Here is a 17,861-nt window from a genome sequence, read left to right as displayed (position 1 = left end):
GCAAACCTGCAATCTGGCAGGAAATTAACTGCATTTAAAATTTTGACACAGACTTGTTAAGTTCATGTGGACCAGTTATTTTTTTTCCATTCCTCTACAAGGTGTCAAGTTGCATCCTCCTCCTTGTTGCTGTGGGATTGGACACACCAACAGCAACTCCGCCCCGACAAAGAGAGTTGTGCCTCCGCAGACAAACTCACCTGTGAAATCTGGTCCAGTAACAAACAGTCACTCGCACCATCAGGGTCGAAACCTGACCTCGCAGCACAACAGAAGACCCACTGAAGAACTGAGAGCGATGTAAGTACTATGTTGTCTTTCTCCTCTGATTTTACTCATCAAATAACTTTATGTCACTGAGTTTTCAATTTCACACAGGAAGAAGCAGGTACAGTTCACAGTTTTAAGACACAGATAGATGGAGGCCTTGAAATCAAATAGATCCTCTATATTGTTTGGTGTACTTTTTAGATAACCTAACAAAAACCGAAATATAGTGTTTTATATTTAGCACTTGTAGTTTAACCATCACCAGTCACATTGATAGTAGTTGTCCTGAGAGAAGTATAGATTACTTAACGAGCACGGAGCCTGTTTGACATAACTGTTAATCAAGCGCCCACAAAGAGACGCAAAATAACTACAAAGAGATGCAAAACCACTACAGTGAGATGCAAAGCGACTAAAGGCAGATGCAAAATGATTACAGAGAGATGCAAAAATGACCACAGAGAGAAACAAAAGAATGCAGTGTTTCGTCCCTTATTTGACCACTTTCTGTCCATGTTGGTTTGAAAGTTTATGACTGCTGTTTCCAAGGTCAAGAACCCACTTTCAATTTTATCAATCAATCAAATGCATGATTGAAGGTCTGTGATTTTGTCTGTGATTAAACGTTTATCTTAATCTTCCGCAGTGGACACCATGGCCTCCACCCTCTCTGTGCACAGCTACTCGGTGCGTCAGCCCTCCTACTCCAGCATGTCTGTCAGGGACAGTGGACGCAACATCCGCTCCAAGCCCCCCGTCTCCGTTGGCATGCTGTCTCTGTCCCGCTCCGTCTCAATGGGCAACGGTCTCAACATGCTGGGCACCAGCCTCTCCTTCAACGGCCTCGGTGGCGCCGCCAGCGACAAGGAGACCATGCAGGGCCTGAACGACCGGTTGTCCAACTACCTGGAGAAGGTGCGCTCGCTGGAGAGGTCCAACGCTGAACTGGAGGTGAAGATCAAGCAGCTCATGCTCGAGAAGGTTCCAAGGGGGCACGACATCGAGGCGATGATGTCCCAGGCACATGCCATCAGGGAGGAGGTCAGTGTTTGTAGATCAAACTCAAGAGCTCACTTAACAGAGGATGTTCTTCAGGGAGCAACTGACTGTACCCCAGTGATCTTGATGTGTACTTGTTGATAGTTGATGGGCTTGATTGTGTTTGCCTTTTTACCTGCACACCTGAAATCATATTGGAATACTAATACACTACTTTACAGCACTATGAAGAAGTCAAATGCAGGATATATGTTTAGGGTTGTTTGATTAAGCAGAAATGTTTACGCTAACATTATGAAAAGCACATATCTCTAGTCCTTGACACCGGATCGCCATTAACTTCCCACCATGTATCCCTGCTCAGGTGAGAAAGAAGACGCTGGAGAACGCCCGCATCATGCTGGAGATTGATAATGCCAAGCTGGCGGCCGACGACTTCAGGCTCAAGTGAGTGTCACACAGTGGGTCCTTTCTTTTACTTGCCTGCGAGTGTTCACATGCGAGCGCCAGACTGCAAAGCAATGTGAATAAATGACCTTTATGTCAGGCTGTGAAATAAGAGCCCCATTCCCACGGTGCCCAGGCAGCCGCAGGAGATGAAGATGGCCATCGGTGAGCGCAGGATGTGATAGATTATGCGGGTCAGAGAGACATCATCAGTTACAGAAGTCCAGAGTTGGCAAAGTGAAGCTGAATGAAAGCCGGTGGAGTCACCCACCCACTGCTGGTGTTTTTCACATTGTGTTGATGGTATGTTCTGTGGCCTGGTGTGAAGGGGCGATACATCAACCTGCAGTTATTTATGGTGTTGGCAGCAAAGTGCATGTGTACCTCACATGCAGATCTTTGCATGGGTTTGGATGGTACTTTTCACACGTGTGCATCCACTCTGGAAAAATTCATGAGTGGTTTCATGTGTCTGCCGTTTGTCCCCAGATTGTGCCTCTCATTCTCATGCCTTATCAATGGTAGAGAGTTATTAAGGACAATTTCAAGGTACTTGTACTTTACTTGAGTATTTCCATTGTATGCTACCTTCTACATCTATCCCACTCCATTACAGGGAAAATATAGCAGTTGTACCCCACTATATTAATACGCAGCTGTTACATTGCAGATTAACATTTTACAAACAAAAATAAGCTTAAAGATTATATATGAAACATGTATGCAAGTTGTGTAAAGTAGCCGATAATACTTCACACCATTACTTCCAATTAAGTATTTTTGGAGAACTTTAAGCTATCTCACAAACTGGGACTAGTGTTGCTAGTTACTGAATATCTGCTGATGACCTCCTTTCCTCCGCTGTGTTTTTCCTGCAGATGGGAAGCAGAGGCCACCTTGGGCCAGTCGGTGGAGAGGGACTGTCAAGCTCTGAAGAGAGCAAAGTCTGACCACGACCAACTCATCACCACTCTGCGAGGAGACCTGGACAGCCTGAAGGAGGAGCTCTACTTCCTGAAGAAGAATCACGAGGAGGTGAGATCCTCGCCGAGGTGAAGGGTCACATCAAGACATGATCAATGAGTGTTTTCTCGTCAAGATAATCACTTGACAAGTTGTCAAGTGCAGTCTTGTTTACATGTAGGATGTCTTTGAAGCACGGCGGGTTTACTGAGCAGCATGAACACCAGTTTCCTGCATCTCGATAGAACAATATCATCCAAAAAAGTTGTAATACGTTCCAATTATTGTTCTATCAGCGACACAATAGCAGAAGGTTGAACAGTATTCAGAAGCTGAAACGTGATCATTTTAAGTGTGCGGACACACCTCTTTTCTTTGTAGCCATGGTGCTACAAGATAGCAAGACACCACCTGTGTAAACAACAGACAGGAGCATTTGAGCCCATCCAGCCATGGGGATTATGTGTGTTTAGACTCTAAGGCGTGGTATCCAGGATGTGGACTGTAAACCTGACCAGAGAATATTTATCTTGCACATGCAGAGGTCATAAAAAAAAAAAAAAAAAAAAAAATTATATATCTATATATATCAAACAAACAAAGGAGGAGTTCAAATTTACTGCAGCACAGCTCAAACTGGTTGTAAATAAATAATTGCTATAAAAAAGAAATAGTTCAACAGAAATACTGTCCAATATACTCATCAGTACATTTTGTTGATAGTACTTCAGTACTGCATTAAAAATCCAACATAAGTACTTTTAGTACTAGTGTGGTAATACTACTACTTCAACTAAAAGTACAGGCTCTGAATACTTCTTCTGCCACTGGATAGATAAGACGGCGCAAAAATCAGATGGGTTGCTTCAGGGTTGTCCAGGGAGTGAGGTAGAAACGTAGATGTTGCAGCATTAAACACCGCTTTTACCTTTTACCTCTTTAAATGATCATAGGAGACGAGTCTAATGAAGTCTCGGCTGGCTAACGAGCAAGTGAGCGTCGAGGTGGATGCGGCTCAAGGTCCGGATCTGGGAGCCATCATGGCTGAGCTCAGGGTCCAGTATGAGGGCATCGCTCGCAAGAACAAGGACGACGCCGAGACCTGGTACCTGAAGAAGGTCCGTGACTGCACTAATCTATTATTACTTGCCTTTTTTTCGTGGATTTATAGACTACATGCTCAACATTATTATATTGATGTCTCCAGTTGGAAGCAGTGCAGTCGGAGGTCAAAGAAAACAACGAGGCCTTGCGTTGCGCCCAAGGCGAGCTCAGTGAGAGACGACGTTTCCTGCAGGCTCTGGAGGTCGAACTCGACAGTCTTCGGAAGCAGGTACAGTACTTCATTCAAAGACAGTAACAGAACTCCGTACGTTATCACATATTTCTCCAGGAATAACACTTTAACTTCTCAGTAAATAGTCTTTTTCTTGCAGAAATGAATCAAGAGTCATAGTAACTACCATTCCACTACTTCTTTGGAGCTTAGCCCCGTCCTGACCCCTTCTCTTCTGAACACGTTATCTATAGATAACAGCTGCTTTCTTCTTGTCAACAAAGAGCCTTTAGCGGCACAATGCACACAGCAATTTCATTGTGCTCCAATAATCAATCAGCGTGACAAGACGAAGAGCCAAACAAGCCAATGCTTTGTCCGTGTCTCCGCTTCATGTAAGCACAGGTTAAGCTAGCATATAGAGCTGTGCAGTGGCGGCAAATATAGCTCATGGATGTTTGCCTAATAGATAGCACACAGTATTGAATGCAGAGATATTACGGCGCTGACAGTCTCAAGTATCTCTGGTTGAGTGGTGAGGGGGGGCGCGAGTGGATGAGCTCAACAGGTAAACATATATAGAAATAATGGATGGTAAGAATGTACACCGTGTATACTGTGTGTACATCATGCTTTGTGTGAGCCGTCTGAGTTAAAAAAGGTGCCCTGTGGAGTTTTCTCATAAATGTATTTATTCAGTGTTGGCCACCAAATCCCATCTGTGTGTATCCGTGTATTTCTTCCACATAAAACATTTGCAATGCCAATTTCTTTCTGTTTACATGTTTATTAGTGTGCAGTCTTCCTAATCACGGCCTTTGGTGGGGCATTGCAGCATATCTTGGCGTGTTACAAGACAAACAAAACAGGAGAAAAACATCTCCATAGGCCTACTACTACCTGTGGGGTCTAAAACTCCACAAGGAACCTTTAACCGTTTATCCACATCAGTGTTTACCTTTTATTGTTACTGTTACATCTTGACTACACTACCAGTTAAAGCTGCACTTTAAAATATGTTGTTAATAATGCATCAGTTCCCCTCAGCTCTTTGGAGTGTTTTAGCAACCTTACCGTTTTGGTGCCGCGCTGTTATCTGCATCAATTCCAGCTGCAGCAGATTTCAGGAAAAATGACCCGATAAACCTGCTGAATGCTTCCTGTAAAACAGCAGCAGACAGTTAGCGACAATACGGCGAACTTTAAAACATTAAAGTATTTTTCTCAGGAGTTGGTGCAGACCAAAACGGAGCTTAAAGAGAGTGCAGGTCAAAATGTATTTTCCAGCAAAAGAAAAACCAGCAGATTTAATGTTTAATGCTTTTGGTTAAAATTATATTTAAATGTTTAAGTTTTTGCATAAATGTTGTGGATGTGAAACTGCTCCAGGATGCACCTTTTAATACATACGAGGGGCTGACATTTCAGAATAAACGAAATGTGTTCTTCACGTCACATTGTTTTGTAATGTATGAGACTGTACAGTACGACGTGTTATTAACGGCCACTGATCATTACCCGTTGGCTCCGCTGACAGGTAGGTGTGTTGGAGGGAAACCTGGGAGAAACGGGGCACAAGTACTCTGTGGAGATGGACCGTCTTCAGGCCACACTGACCCATCTGGAGGACGAGCTGTCTCAGCTACGTTTGGACATGCAACGCAATAAGACCGAATACGAGCAGCTGCTGCGCATCAAACAGAACCTGGAGATGGAGATCGCCACCTACAGGAGGCTGCTGGAGGGAGAGGAAACGTAAGTGAGGGCCGACATAAAACTATGTAGATTTGAGTATTGATGGTGGAACAACATACTTTTAAGCTAGAGCATTTGTACGTTTTTTCTTTGAGTAGTGCCAATATCCCAATAAAGAAAATGGCTTTAAGTATTAACTAATATTGCTTTTACACAGGAGCACATGTAGTTATCCTGAATATGAACGTATTGTACACACCAAATGAAATAGTTTGACATTTTGGGATTTACAGTACACTTTCTTGGAGAGTTGGATTAGAAGATCTATACCACTGACCACATCGACGGTGGTATCAATCTTCTCTTCACACTCAACAAGAGGAGTAAACAAGTCCCATAACAAGGAACTATTTCTTTAAAGTGTCCTACTTGCATCGGATGTTGAGTGAGCATGGTATCAGCCTGCTCTCTTGGAAGACATTGTCATATTCTTTTATCCCACAGGGTAAAAGAAACACCTCCACCTCCTAAAAGTAAGTTCAGACTATCTTTATCTTTCCTATGTATTTCAGACTCTCCCTTTAGCCCACATGAAATGTTGGTCTAGGGTGTGGTTGCTTGATACCCAAACAGGATCTGATAAACAAGCACCAAACAGTGAAATTTTGACATTCGATCCCTTTGCTTTTTCATCCCTTTTGTATATATTTGGCATAAAGTTGGTACACACCAGCATTCAGGTTGCCGACATTAGGTTACATTTGAAGGTTACCAATTTCACCCCCTCCCCTCTGGGAAAAAAGTATTTCTGATACCAAAGTTTCGGTTCAGCCTCATAACCTCAGTATGGAAAACTAATACTTTGCTAGTAAGACGTTTTATTGTCATTAGATGACTGAATGTTATTTTTCAGTGCTGTTCCAGTAGACAAGAAAGATTAAGTTTTTTTTTTTTTTTATATTCTGTGTCACAGAAGAACCCGACATAAGGACAAGGAAGATAGTAAAAGTCGTCACACAGACCATGATCAATGGCGAGGTGGTGGATGAGTCCAGCGAGGTGGAGCAGATCGAGGAGCGCAGGAAATGAGCCAAAGTGTGCGAAGAGAAGGAGATTCTCTTAAACCCAAAGCCTGCTGACAGGTTCAAGTCTCAACACGACCTTCTTGATTTATGAAACATCAACCTTATTTGATCCGACAAAAACAAACAAAAAAAAAAAAAAACAACTCACTACTGTAGGTTTTTTCCAGAGCTTTTGACCACATGCTATGGTCTTTCCCAGCAGATTGATTGCTGTTAACATCTGAAACATCCAGTAAAAACTGCCTATTTTTTGCTCAAACTGCTGTTTTCAAATTTAAGAATTAACTTTCACACTCATTTGAATTTAAAGAAATCGTTCATCTTTTTTGGGGGAAATGTGTTCATTTTCTTTCTTGCAGGGAGGACGATGAGGAGACTGATTCCACGTGTCTGTATGTTGGATATGAAGAGCTTGTAGTCTAGGACTAGGACACAGGCAGCTTGGCTCTGTTCAACACAACCAGCATCTCTAAAAATGTCACGAGTTAACATGTTATATCTGCTTTGTTTAATTCATACAAAAAAAGTGTAAAAAAAGTATTTATGCTAAGCTAACCAGCTGTAGCTTCATATTTAATGCACAGACATGAGTCTTTTCATCAAGCTCTTGTCCTTTAATACTGACTGAAGCTTCTAGAAAATGTACTGATCCTGCGACAGTATATCTACTATATGTGCGTGATAGTTTCACTGTGAAATAGTAATGGCCGTCTTGTGCTGTAGTTTTATTATAGAAATTAACAAATCAACCAAAGCTGCTGTACAGTGTCAATAAAACAGTGTTTCAAAATAAGAGTCCCTGTTGATTTTTAAGAGAGTTTCGCTCAAACAGAAACTTTGACTGATACTCGAGGAGCATAATAGGACTTAGCAACAAAGAAACACATGATTCTCCACCAAGAGGGCAGAAAGTACAAAAACCTTCACACAACAGTTTCAGGTTACAGGCTTTTGTGTATTCAAGTGTTGTGTTTCAGTGAGTTTCTCTGTGAGTTTTTAATACACATGTACAAACAGCATAAAGTCACCAAAAGTTGACAAAGTGAAATATGACGACCACAAAAAGGGGCATAAAGTCCTACAGTAGTGTGATTAAAGACTATTGTGTCATCTTTCTGGGTCGCTGTGATAAGAAGATCACAGAAAATAAACCCACAGTTCAACAACAAAAGTTAAAAATGGGAAGAAAAAAGATGTTTAGGAAAACCAACTTTAAGGATTCTGGTGAGTTTTAAGGTGAAACTTTTGAAACCAAGTTGTATTTCATGAAATGTGATCGTGACAAAACGCTGAATTGCTGTCATTTGGGGATTTCAACTATTTTGAGTTTTAAAAGCGGATAATCGCTGAAGTGTTTTGAAGAACAGATGTTTGTGTGGTAAACAGTGTGCATGTGTTTATTATGTGTGAGCTTTTCTATACGTTTGGATATCAACGTTGTTGTAATTTGAGTCCCTGCACTGCTGCCATCAAAGACTGAATGGGCTAATTATTTCAATAAAGATAGAACTGAAGTTCTGCTTATTGCTCTTAACTTTTAAATCTTATCATCCCCATCTTGGACCACTAACAGTTAACTTAAAGGATACACAATTTTGAAACAAGAATAAATAAGGAAGTTGCTGCACTAGAATTATGAAAAATATGAAAATAAAACAAGTTAATTGGCAGGAACAAAAAGAAGTTTGGAACTTGTCATCGCCTTTAAGAAACTAAAATAAAAATGAATCATATTTGACAAATTCTTCGTATGTTTTGAATGTAAAATCTTTGTATTCAAAATAACTTCATGAGTCAAAAACACGCAGTAAAGTATAAAGTAAAAATATGTCCCTCTGAAATGCAGTGGAGCAGATGGAAAAAGGAGCAGATAGATTTAATACTCAAGTAAAGTACCTCAATATTATATTTAGATACAGTACTCGAGTACTCAGTTACTTTCCACCAGTTCAGATCACTTCACTGACAGGGATTTTAAGTGTACTATTGTCTGTGTTGTCTTTTGGTCGGGCAGAAAGAAAAGTGAGAGACATGATGTCTGTTAAACTGACCCTTCACTAAGCTACGCTCCCTGAGCAACGGTCGCTATATACTGTACATTAACAACAGTGGCAGCTTTAACAGTCCCAATGGGGGGGTCATTTTTTATACAATGGGTCCATCATTTCACACAGACGTAGACAGCAACAGCAGTAAACAGACGTCGTCTCAGGTTTAACAGTTGCAGATTTGTTTTCCCTCAATCCTAGAATTAAAAAAGGAAAGGTTGACAAATGTTCACATCTGTCTTAAATCAATAGTCACGTTCATATGAACATTGAAACAGGTTTTGCTGGCTGTAATTATACCTCCTGTTCATATTGGATATTAAAAAGATCCTCTCATCTTGTCTACTGAGATTCATTTTATACTTAACCTCAAATGTCCATATCTATATCGGTGGCTGAGTTAATTAGGCTCATTCACGTGATTAAAGCCCTTTGTAAGGACGACACAAACTTAATTTAGTTTTAATCGTATAGTTTGTTGAACAATTCAAACCGCATAAAAACAGCTTATTTTATGGATTGTAGCTTTTATCGAGTATTTTATTCATGGGTATTTATCTTCCATCTTTTTATGGGAGAATACATTAAACCTTGACCCTGCATTGTTTTTGGTCTGTATTTCTGACCCTTTTTTAACTAATACAACCAAATGTTCAAATGTACACCACCTGGGTTAAAGGATGATCATGTTTTTAGTGTTTTAGCTCAAGCTGCCTGTTGTAATTTGGTGTTTAATGTTAGTTTTAAATTTTGTATTTTATTTTTTCCATCTCTTCTCTGAAAATTGTAGAACTCCAATTTTAAAAAGGTATTGGAAAGAGAAAACTCAGCTTACATCAGTGCTCATTTACTGCAGCTTCTTGAAAATGTGTGAAAATCCAAATGTCTGTCACTCCAGTGTGAAAAGTTTTACTACGACGCTGAAAAAAATAAACAAACACACATTCCCAGAGTCAGATTTCACTGATAACGTCAAAGTCTGAATCTGAGGCCTCGTCATCAGCAGTATTATTTGTCACCTTGATGGCAAACTTGTAAAAGTCCAAATATAGATGTTTCACACAGACTTTTAAGAGTCCATTAACTTAAGTGTCCCATGACGTCACACAAATAATTTACACCAAACAGAAACAATGATTGGGTTGTTAAACTCACGACATGCGACACGCCCAAACTCTTTCACTTAAGATCATCTTTGAATTATAATCTAACCAAACTTTCTGTCAAATCTAAAACAGAATTATCTCTCATGCAGAGATTAAGTGACTCATCATTTGTGTTACTGTCTGATTTTATCATATTATCCCATGTTTTGGATTTGGTAACATCAGTGATTGTTTGTGATCTCAGATTTATAGTCAAAGCTCTCAAATGTCTTACTTTCTCATGCCATGTGGTGTTGGACGTTAGATATTAACATTACCTCAGCTGCCGTTCTGTTCTGTCATGTCAGCATTTCACCACTTGAGGGTGCAAGAAGACCAACCAGACCATCTTATCTTATCACTTGACTACATGAAGAAATGAGATGGCAGCTCTTCAAGTTCTCCCTGTGGTCTGTTCTTCCGTTTTTGTCCAATTAGAAATTGTTTGCCGACAGATGACCTTTGCCCTGTTGCTCCAGCCTTCATAAAACTACCCGGACCATAGAGCAAGTGCAAAGACATCTACTTTCACCCTGCCTCCGGCCAGCCTTGTTCTCATGAACTGAGGGAGGGGAAAAACTGGATTAGTGCACTTTACAGCTTTTAGCTCACAATGGTTTGAATTAGGGTTATTCAAGTGCTCGTACTGGGACGTTTATTTACCACAACAAAAAATGATCCGCTGATTTAAAACCGTCTCTTTACTAGGCGACTTTTTCAGTCCTCATAACCAGTACAGAGTATCGATCTGATCCCAGTGTAATTCATAAGCCGGATACCTCACTGTGTGGAAGTGACATCATTTTGTGTAAGGCAACATCAGGCTCCAGTTATTGCTTTCCTAACTTTGTAAAACAAAATGTAACAATAAATAAATACCAATTTATTTAATTGATATTTACTTAGAATATAAATTCATACACCAACAACTTTGTGTCAAAAAAATTTTAATTTTAGAGTAAACCTTTTCAATGCAGCAACAAATTGGTCAAAACTTACAGAAATTAAAATACCACGATATAATGTATACATGTAGAAATGAAATGATCAGCCCAATTGTCACAGCTGACAGACACCTGATTCAGCTGTTTGAGTCAGTATCTGCATGCTATCAGAATAAATGCATCCCTGGGGGCTGCAGCCCAATGGCATCACATGACAGACCCAGAAGTTGTGATTTCACCCTTTAGCCACTACTTAAAATATGCTTCAAAGCCGAAGTAGATAAATAAGTACAATTCATAAAAACAAGATCCGCTTAAAACAATTAACCCTTGCTCTGTGTCCCCTCATTCACAGTGCATTTCACCCTCAACTATACAGAGCACTGCTTCCATGTCGTGCTACACATGCATGATTATTAACAAACATTGGCAGCAAAATAAGACTTGTTTTTTTCACACGAACTCTGATCATTTTGGGTTTGCCCGTCTGCACAACAATACATGACTTACATTTACTTGTTCACTCTTGTTGCTGTTGCCGAATAGCGGAAGTGGTCATACGGAAGTCAACACCATATTCCACATTGGTCCAACTGATAAACGTAACGTTGCATTATGTTATCACCCTCTACGGATAAAAAACCTCAATGAACCTTGAAGCTGCAAGATACGGGGACCAAACAATTGGCCCTTATGTGATCACCAGCCCGCTAACCGCGCTGCAGTGATGCCAAAGATAACATGCAAACATAATAATAACTACGAACAACCCTGCCACCTTAACAGGGCAGCTATAAAAGTGTCACCTGTTCAATTCTGATGTTTTTCTTGGAATGTAATCATACAAAACCCCCAGAAAACTTAATGCTGTACAGTATATGAGCTTAAAAAAGGACAACAGCGGTCATGTAGTCCTACCTACGAAAAACCTAGAATAAAACAAAACGTCTCAAAGCGCATGCGTTGAAGAAGTGTATCATCCGCAATAAACGCTCTTTGGCTGATCAGCCCCTGATGGACACTTCACCTGTAAAAACACCTACAACACTAAAATAAATCGTCGCCTATTATTATGTAAGTTTATAAAATACCTGATTACTTACGTTTTTATTATTTGTTAAATTTGTGCTGTTGGAAGTTTTAGTTTCATCAAAACCTGTAATGAGTTGAAGGACGTAGAACAAGCTAACTAGCTAACTGCTAAATAAGTTACTCTGCTAGCTTAACTGAACGTCTCTTGGAAGAGATCGCTAAGCTAACTTTGTCAGATTTATCATCTGATAGAAGCACTAATGTTGGGAATTAAAATGAGGAATTTACCTGTTAATGATCTGTTTAATATTTTTCGTTTAGACCGTGATGATTATGCAATTAATGTTTCCTGAAAATATGATTATTTTTCTTTGAATTGCAGTTTTTATGATAATATTTTATGATGTTTAACGTTACAGGTCTGAAAACGACATCACTTCTCGAATGCAAACGTTCCCTCCAGTCAGATTTAAAGCTCTCGACTATGTTTTTGAGGTGAGCTTAGTGTTGTCTTTTTATATTTACCTCAGAATAATATCATTTAACCTCAAAGCTATGTTGCCCTGCTCTTCCTCCTCTGTCCTTTTATTTCAGACCACCACCAGTCTGAAAGTAATGATGAACTTACTGGCGCTGCCAGCACCGTACCTCACTGGTACCAGTGACCTGTACCCGCACAGGGGCAAGCTGCCTGAAGTCACCTACAGGGCACCATGGATCAGAGGTAGAGACACGGTAACCAAGGTCACAATACCACTGTGTTTACTGGTTTCATGTGTTTTAAAGAGGGTTTTTATATCAAATGTAGTCCAAGACACTGTAGCCCAGTCCATTCCCAAATATTGAGTATTCAGACCTTGTCTAATGTCCCAGTATCAGAGTAGATAGGAAGCTAACAGTCAAGTAAAGAGCTACTGTAAGGCTCAAATGTTTTCCATGCTTAATCACATTTATTCTGGTCTTATTGAATAAATAAATGTGGTACATAAATACTTACAGGTGTCGAAGTACCCTAAATGAGACAACCACAAACTTATTTTTAACTTGTTGTAGGAAAGGTGATCTCAACCTGCAAACTCTTCGTCAGTGGTTCAGTGCTCGATGACCTGGGAGAACAAAGCCAAGCAGATATTTTACCAGAGAAGTTAAAAACTGTCTCACTGTGCATCATTTTACTCTCATTATGTTTTATTGTTTGAGGTGTGATTTTAGATATTTATATTCCAGATTTCAAGTGTCTCTGAGTGAGGTGAAAGGGGATGTGGAGGTGATACCCAGCTCTAATCCTGACTCACTGACGGATCTAGACCAGGATGAGTATCTCTGCCTGTTAAGAGAGACGTGGATCAATAATCCGTGTCAGGAATCATTCTTAAAGTGTTCAACTGACCAGATGAAACATGGAAATGAAAACAAAGGTAAGTCAATGTTCCATTTTAGGAATATCTGTGACATTAATTGTCTTTCTCACCAAAAAATATGTTTCCATCTGTTCAAAGATCACCTCCTGCCTGAAGAGCTGATGGTTGTTGATTACCTGCCACACTTTAAGAGACATTTACCCTCGCTGAAAGCTAAACTGTCCAGGCTGAGGATGCTTCCTGTGGCCGACCCTCTGCTGAGCTCAACGGGAGATACCATCTCTGAGGACGCCATTTTTAGGTGTCTTATGTTTATCCTTCAATAGTTATGTGATCAAAGTGGTTGCACATTCCTAGTAGTGTACTTAGTTACTTTCCCCCACTGCTTTTTAGGCACTGTGCGTCTTTTGAAAAACCTCCTGATGTGCACACCAGGGACTTTCAGACGTGTGCAAACATTCACGAGGAGTTTGGTAAAGAGTCACTGATGAAAGAAGAGGTAACTAAAAAGAAAAGTGCAGAATGATTTGTTTTGGTATGTTTTAAAGTTACTTTAAAAATTGTTTCTTTTTGTTCTGTGAAGTCTCTTTTGCTGCCTGTCGTAGTGGACACGCTGAATCTGAGCCAAGACAGCTGCACCGCCTTTTCAAGCATTTGTGATCGAATGATTGTTGGTCCTGAACAGCTGGATGAGCAACTTCCAGTCCTGGATGTGCTTTATAAAGGTAATTAATGACATATAAGTTAATTAGGAAATATAAACATGCACAGAAAAGTAAACTCATATATTGGAGTCCCATTTCTCACAGCTTTCCTTTCTGATGGATCAGCATCGGTTGACATTTCTCAGTATGAAGTACCAGAGGAGCCCGACGACAAACGCATCATAAAGGGAGGCTTCATGGAGCTGACAGGTAAAAGTTAGAGAGAAAACACAAAGAGTAACTTGTTAGTTCATCATGTTTGGACAGAAATAGTTTCTACAGTGGCTGGTTTACTAGAATGTAGTATTCAAATCATTTAATTAGTAAAAGTAGCAAAACCATACACAGGCCAGTAATAGTCCTGCATTCAACGTTTTACTTAAGAGTTACTTACATTTAAATGATCTCGCATGTATTATTTAGTGTTAAAAACAGAATGATATAATATTTTGTAATAATTGTATGATTCACAGTGTTATGAGAACTACTTTTTGCTAATAATCCTTCTGTACTTTTGTACTTTTACTCAAGTAACATTTTAAATTCAGGACTTTTACTTGCAATGCAGTATTTTAACACCATTTCTTGTAAAATACTCTAAAATAGAAATATTCAGGTAAAGTATCTCAAAATTGTACAAACCAACCGACTACAACTGATTCCTTTACAAGGAAAAAATTTAAAATTCAATATTTTGAATAGAATATGATATTAAAATGTATAAAACCAGGTGTAATATGAGTGTTTTAAATTCCAGTGTTAATATAAATCTTTGGTTGCAGTTGGGATGAGGGTCTTGCAGAAGGTGGCGGTGCGGTAATGAGCAGAAACTAACTTCCTCTTCCTCTCAGGACGTGTGACGCTTCTGACTGAAATGGAGCTGGACGTGACTTTGACTCCAAGTCCCGAGACGAGTCAAACCCAAATCTGTCCGTCCACACGTGAACTTCAGAAGGAGTCGTCGTCGGTGATCTGCAGAGGGTGAGTGATGAAAGCACGCGGTCAAACTGCTCGTACATCCTGATCAGGTTCAGTTTATTCTCACTGGACGTGCAGATTAAGTGTTAACATTAACTGAACTAGCTGTCATATACGGCCTTTAATTCTCCTGAACACATTCAGAGAATAGAACCATATATGTTCCAGCATTAGCTTTATTAAATCCCTGTGTGGTATAATATAAGGTGATGTTAATGTCGTGTAGGAAAGTTCGTGTAACAATGATCGTCATGTAGATCTTTGGTGTCAGCGAGAGCTCAGAAAGAGATGGAGACGGCCCTTTGGAAGGCGGAGAAGCATCCGACCTTCGTGGTGGGCTTTCTATTGGCAGGTGAATGTTTTAGTTTTCACAGATCTGTAGTTAAAGTAGCGTTTAAAAAAAGTTGAGTGTAAAACATCTTTGTAAGAGTCCGTGTGTTACCTGAATCTCTAATCTTGGCAGTTTAAGAGACCTACACTACAAATACATCTACAAAGGACGTTATTAATAATCTACTCGCTGTATTTTCTCACAGAGCCTCAAATATATGAACCAGCGGTCGACTTCCAGCCGCTGTCTGAAGCCTGGAAAGTCACAAAGTCGGAGAATCAGAGCTTTGTCGTCGTTGGTGACAAACTGCAGTCAGAGATGGAGGTCGGAGCTCCGCAGGTGTGTTTGTGCAGCGATAGAGACTTCACAGAGAGCATGAGGCCGGAGTCTCCCTCCACCACACAGGAAAAGATGGAGGACTTCAAAAAACTGTCCCCTGAGCACGAGGAGAGTGAGTAGTTCTGTTCTTTATTGACTCAGTCCACGCTCAGTCTGGACTCAGCAGTTAGTTGATTGTTTTAGACGATTAAAGTTTGAGATTGTTGCAGCAGATTTCTCACCCGTCCTCTCATCTCCTCTGGTCTCAGTCACATCTGTCCGGATGAATCCCGCAAACAAAACTCCGTCACCTCAACTGAAGAAATGTCAAACTGCTGCTGACGACACACGTCTTCAGAAAGAATCTTTTGCCGCTACGTCTCAGGACACCTTCCCGATGCACGCTGTCCACATAAACAACAAGGAAGTAAAACATGCACCCGTAACATTTTCTAAATTCGCCGCTAACGCCGACACCAAAGATGAGGTTTCAAACGAGAGGTTTTTAGACGGTGCGGCCATGTTTCCTGCCCGTAAGAGCGACATCAGCACACGTAGAGGCGACTGTAAGGCCGAGCAGAGCACCGTGTCCACCAGAGACCATCACAGGTGTGTACCGGTTACGAGACGTCCACCGGAGAAGGACCTCGACCCTCTGGCCACCTTCATGATACTGAGATCTCAGCAGACGGCTTCGGTTACTGAAGCTCCTCAGAGCTCAACTCCAGGTACTCTGTGATGCTAAATGACTGAATAGATGATGCGTTTATTCAGTGTTCCTCTTACAAAGTCCTACTTTTATACACATATTTAATATTTTAAAAGAATAAAAATTTCCATCAATATATGCTTTTTCTTTATAGGTAAAATATAAATATGCACTAGTCGTACCTTTATTGAAGTCACTCGATGTAGGATTTAATTTAGTTTTAAACTTTGTCTCCATCTGGTGGTCAAATACAGAATGTTCATGAAACTCCCAACAAGTATCTGTATTTCATTATTTATGTATTTCTGTGTTTATCTTTCTATTTTTATTGCTGCACAAAATAATTAATTAACACACAGAAGTTGAAATTAATCAAACTGTTTTGATAATTGATTATTTGTATTTAATTTAATAAAATCTCCAGTTCTAGCTTTTCACTTTTTTAATTTACTATAAAACTGAATATATTTGGGTTTTGGACTGTTGGTTGGACAAAATGACATTTTAAGACGTCACTGTGGGCTCTTTGCTGACACATTATTTATTTATTTGTAGACCAAATAATTCATAGAAAAAGGAGGAAGTAATCTGTAGATTATTCAGTTATGTAAATAGGCGCTAGTTTTAGCACTAAACTACTACTGTCAACCTTTACATGGCTTTATTTATCCCAAATTTAAACATTTTGGTGTTCAAGTTCATGATACCTAACTTTGATATTTACCTTACAGTCCTCGATCTCAGTGTTGTGACACTAGTGTCACTTCACACACTGTTACATCATCTCATCCTTTTCATCAGCACCAAACGTGGACCAACAAGAACCATCTGAGCACCATCAGCCTCCTCCAGAGCAGAGGCCAACGTATATGAGTTGCGCTGTGTCAGCAAATGCTACCAGAGAGCAGAACGCAGCGGGCCAGGTGACGGGTAAAACGAGTCATCCTGTCTGTCCGTCCATCCCTCCGAACAGATGGGACAGCAGAGCGGTACAAGTCCAAGCTACCGGTACGATACCCAATGATATACCAAAACACATGTCTCAACTTGTCCTCGTTGGAGGAAAGCGTGGATAAGATGGTTCAGAAAGTGTTTGTGACTCTCGTTTCCTCGCAGACAGCCAGCAGCGTGCCCACTGTGAGCTGCTGGCCTTCGCTCAGCCTTGTTTGAGCTCTGCCAGACAGCTGGGCCTCAACTTTCCTGTACGAGGAGACTTCAGCTGCCTGGCCCCGGACCAAACACACTTCCTCCTCAAACAGCAGGAGAGAGCGCTCTGCGGGTCACATGCACGGAGCGCAGAGCTGGTCAGAGGTACAAAACACAATGTCATAGTGCAGAAACACAGTTTTTACAACCTTATCTTTTGGCTTGTAACTGTTCGCCGAGATGGGAATTCAGTAAATCTGTGTGAGAAAAGGTGTTAAATCCCTCTGCCGGCCTTGTGTGTACAGATCAGGAAGTGCTTTTCAACCAGGCGGCTCTGATTCATGTGCTGGTGACATTTAAGGAGCTGCTGCTGAAGTGTGACCTCGGTACTGCATTGGGTCAGTGTGTGT

At 40.5% G+C, this 17,861-nt stretch overlaps 2 protein-coding genes across 3 annotated transcripts in view; both read left to right on the top strand.

The window, feature by feature from the left end:
- The first annotated feature begins 218 nt into the window (after nt 1–218).
- On the top strand, nt 219–7,912 carry krt1-c5 (keratin, type 1, gene c5). 2 transcript variants are annotated; one of them, XM_031849755.1, is made up of 9 exons: nt 219–300; nt 917–1,311; nt 1,634–1,716; nt 2,595–2,751; nt 3,633–3,797; nt 3,887–4,012; nt 5,493–5,710; nt 6,155–6,183; nt 6,627–7,912. In XM_031849755.1, exons 2-9 carry the CDS (start codon nt 925–927, stop codon nt 6,737–6,739), a joined length of 1,278 nt encoding a protein of 425 aa, XP_031705615.1. In that variant the 5' UTR covers nt 219–300; nt 917–924; the 3' UTR covers nt 6,740–7,912. The 2 variants fall into 2 exon arrangements, with proteins under 2 accessions (XP_031705615.1, XP_031705614.1); XM_031849754.1 differs by having other exon boundaries at nt 6,624–7,912.
- A 3,966-nt stretch (nt 7,913–11,878) lies between these two features.
- The window catches only part of shoc1 (shortage in chiasmata 1), a 14,290-nt gene continuing 8,307 nt past the window's right edge, over nt 11,879–17,861 (top strand). The window contains exons 1-15 of the mRNA XM_031849380.1: nt 11,879–11,946; nt 12,324–12,399; nt 12,499–12,628; nt 12,958–13,048; nt 13,132–13,322; nt 13,404–13,566; nt 13,659–13,764; nt 13,849–13,990; nt 14,075–14,179; nt 14,821–14,950; nt 15,205–15,299; nt 15,484–15,729; nt 15,866–16,324; nt 17,107–17,313; nt 17,422–17,609. Of these exons, the coding sequence (XP_031705240.1) occupies nt 11,945–11,946; nt 12,324–12,399; nt 12,499–12,628; nt 12,958–13,048; nt 13,132–13,322; nt 13,404–13,566; nt 13,659–13,764; nt 13,849–13,990; nt 14,075–14,179; nt 14,821–14,950; nt 15,205–15,299; nt 15,484–15,729; nt 15,866–16,324; nt 17,107–17,313; nt 17,422–17,609 (2,331 nt within the window). The 5' untranslated portion in view covers nt 11,879–11,944. The remainder of the gene's footprint in view (nt 11,947–12,323; nt 12,400–12,498; nt 12,629–12,957; nt 13,049–13,131; nt 13,323–13,403; nt 13,567–13,658; nt 13,765–13,848; nt 13,991–14,074; nt 14,180–14,820; nt 14,951–15,204; nt 15,300–15,483; nt 15,730–15,865; nt 16,325–17,106; nt 17,314–17,421; nt 17,610–17,861) is intronic.

Source organism: Anarrhichthys ocellatus, unplaced genomic scaffold, assembly GCF_004355925.1.
Source record: "Anarrhichthys ocellatus isolate YVR2014 unplaced genomic scaffold, GSC_Weel_1.0 scaffold9, whole genome shotgun sequence".
NCBI classification, from domain to species: domain Eukaryota; kingdom Metazoa; phylum Chordata; class Actinopteri; order Perciformes; family Anarhichadidae; genus Anarrhichthys; species Anarrhichthys ocellatus.
This window is presented reverse-complemented; position numbering and strand designations above follow the sequence as displayed.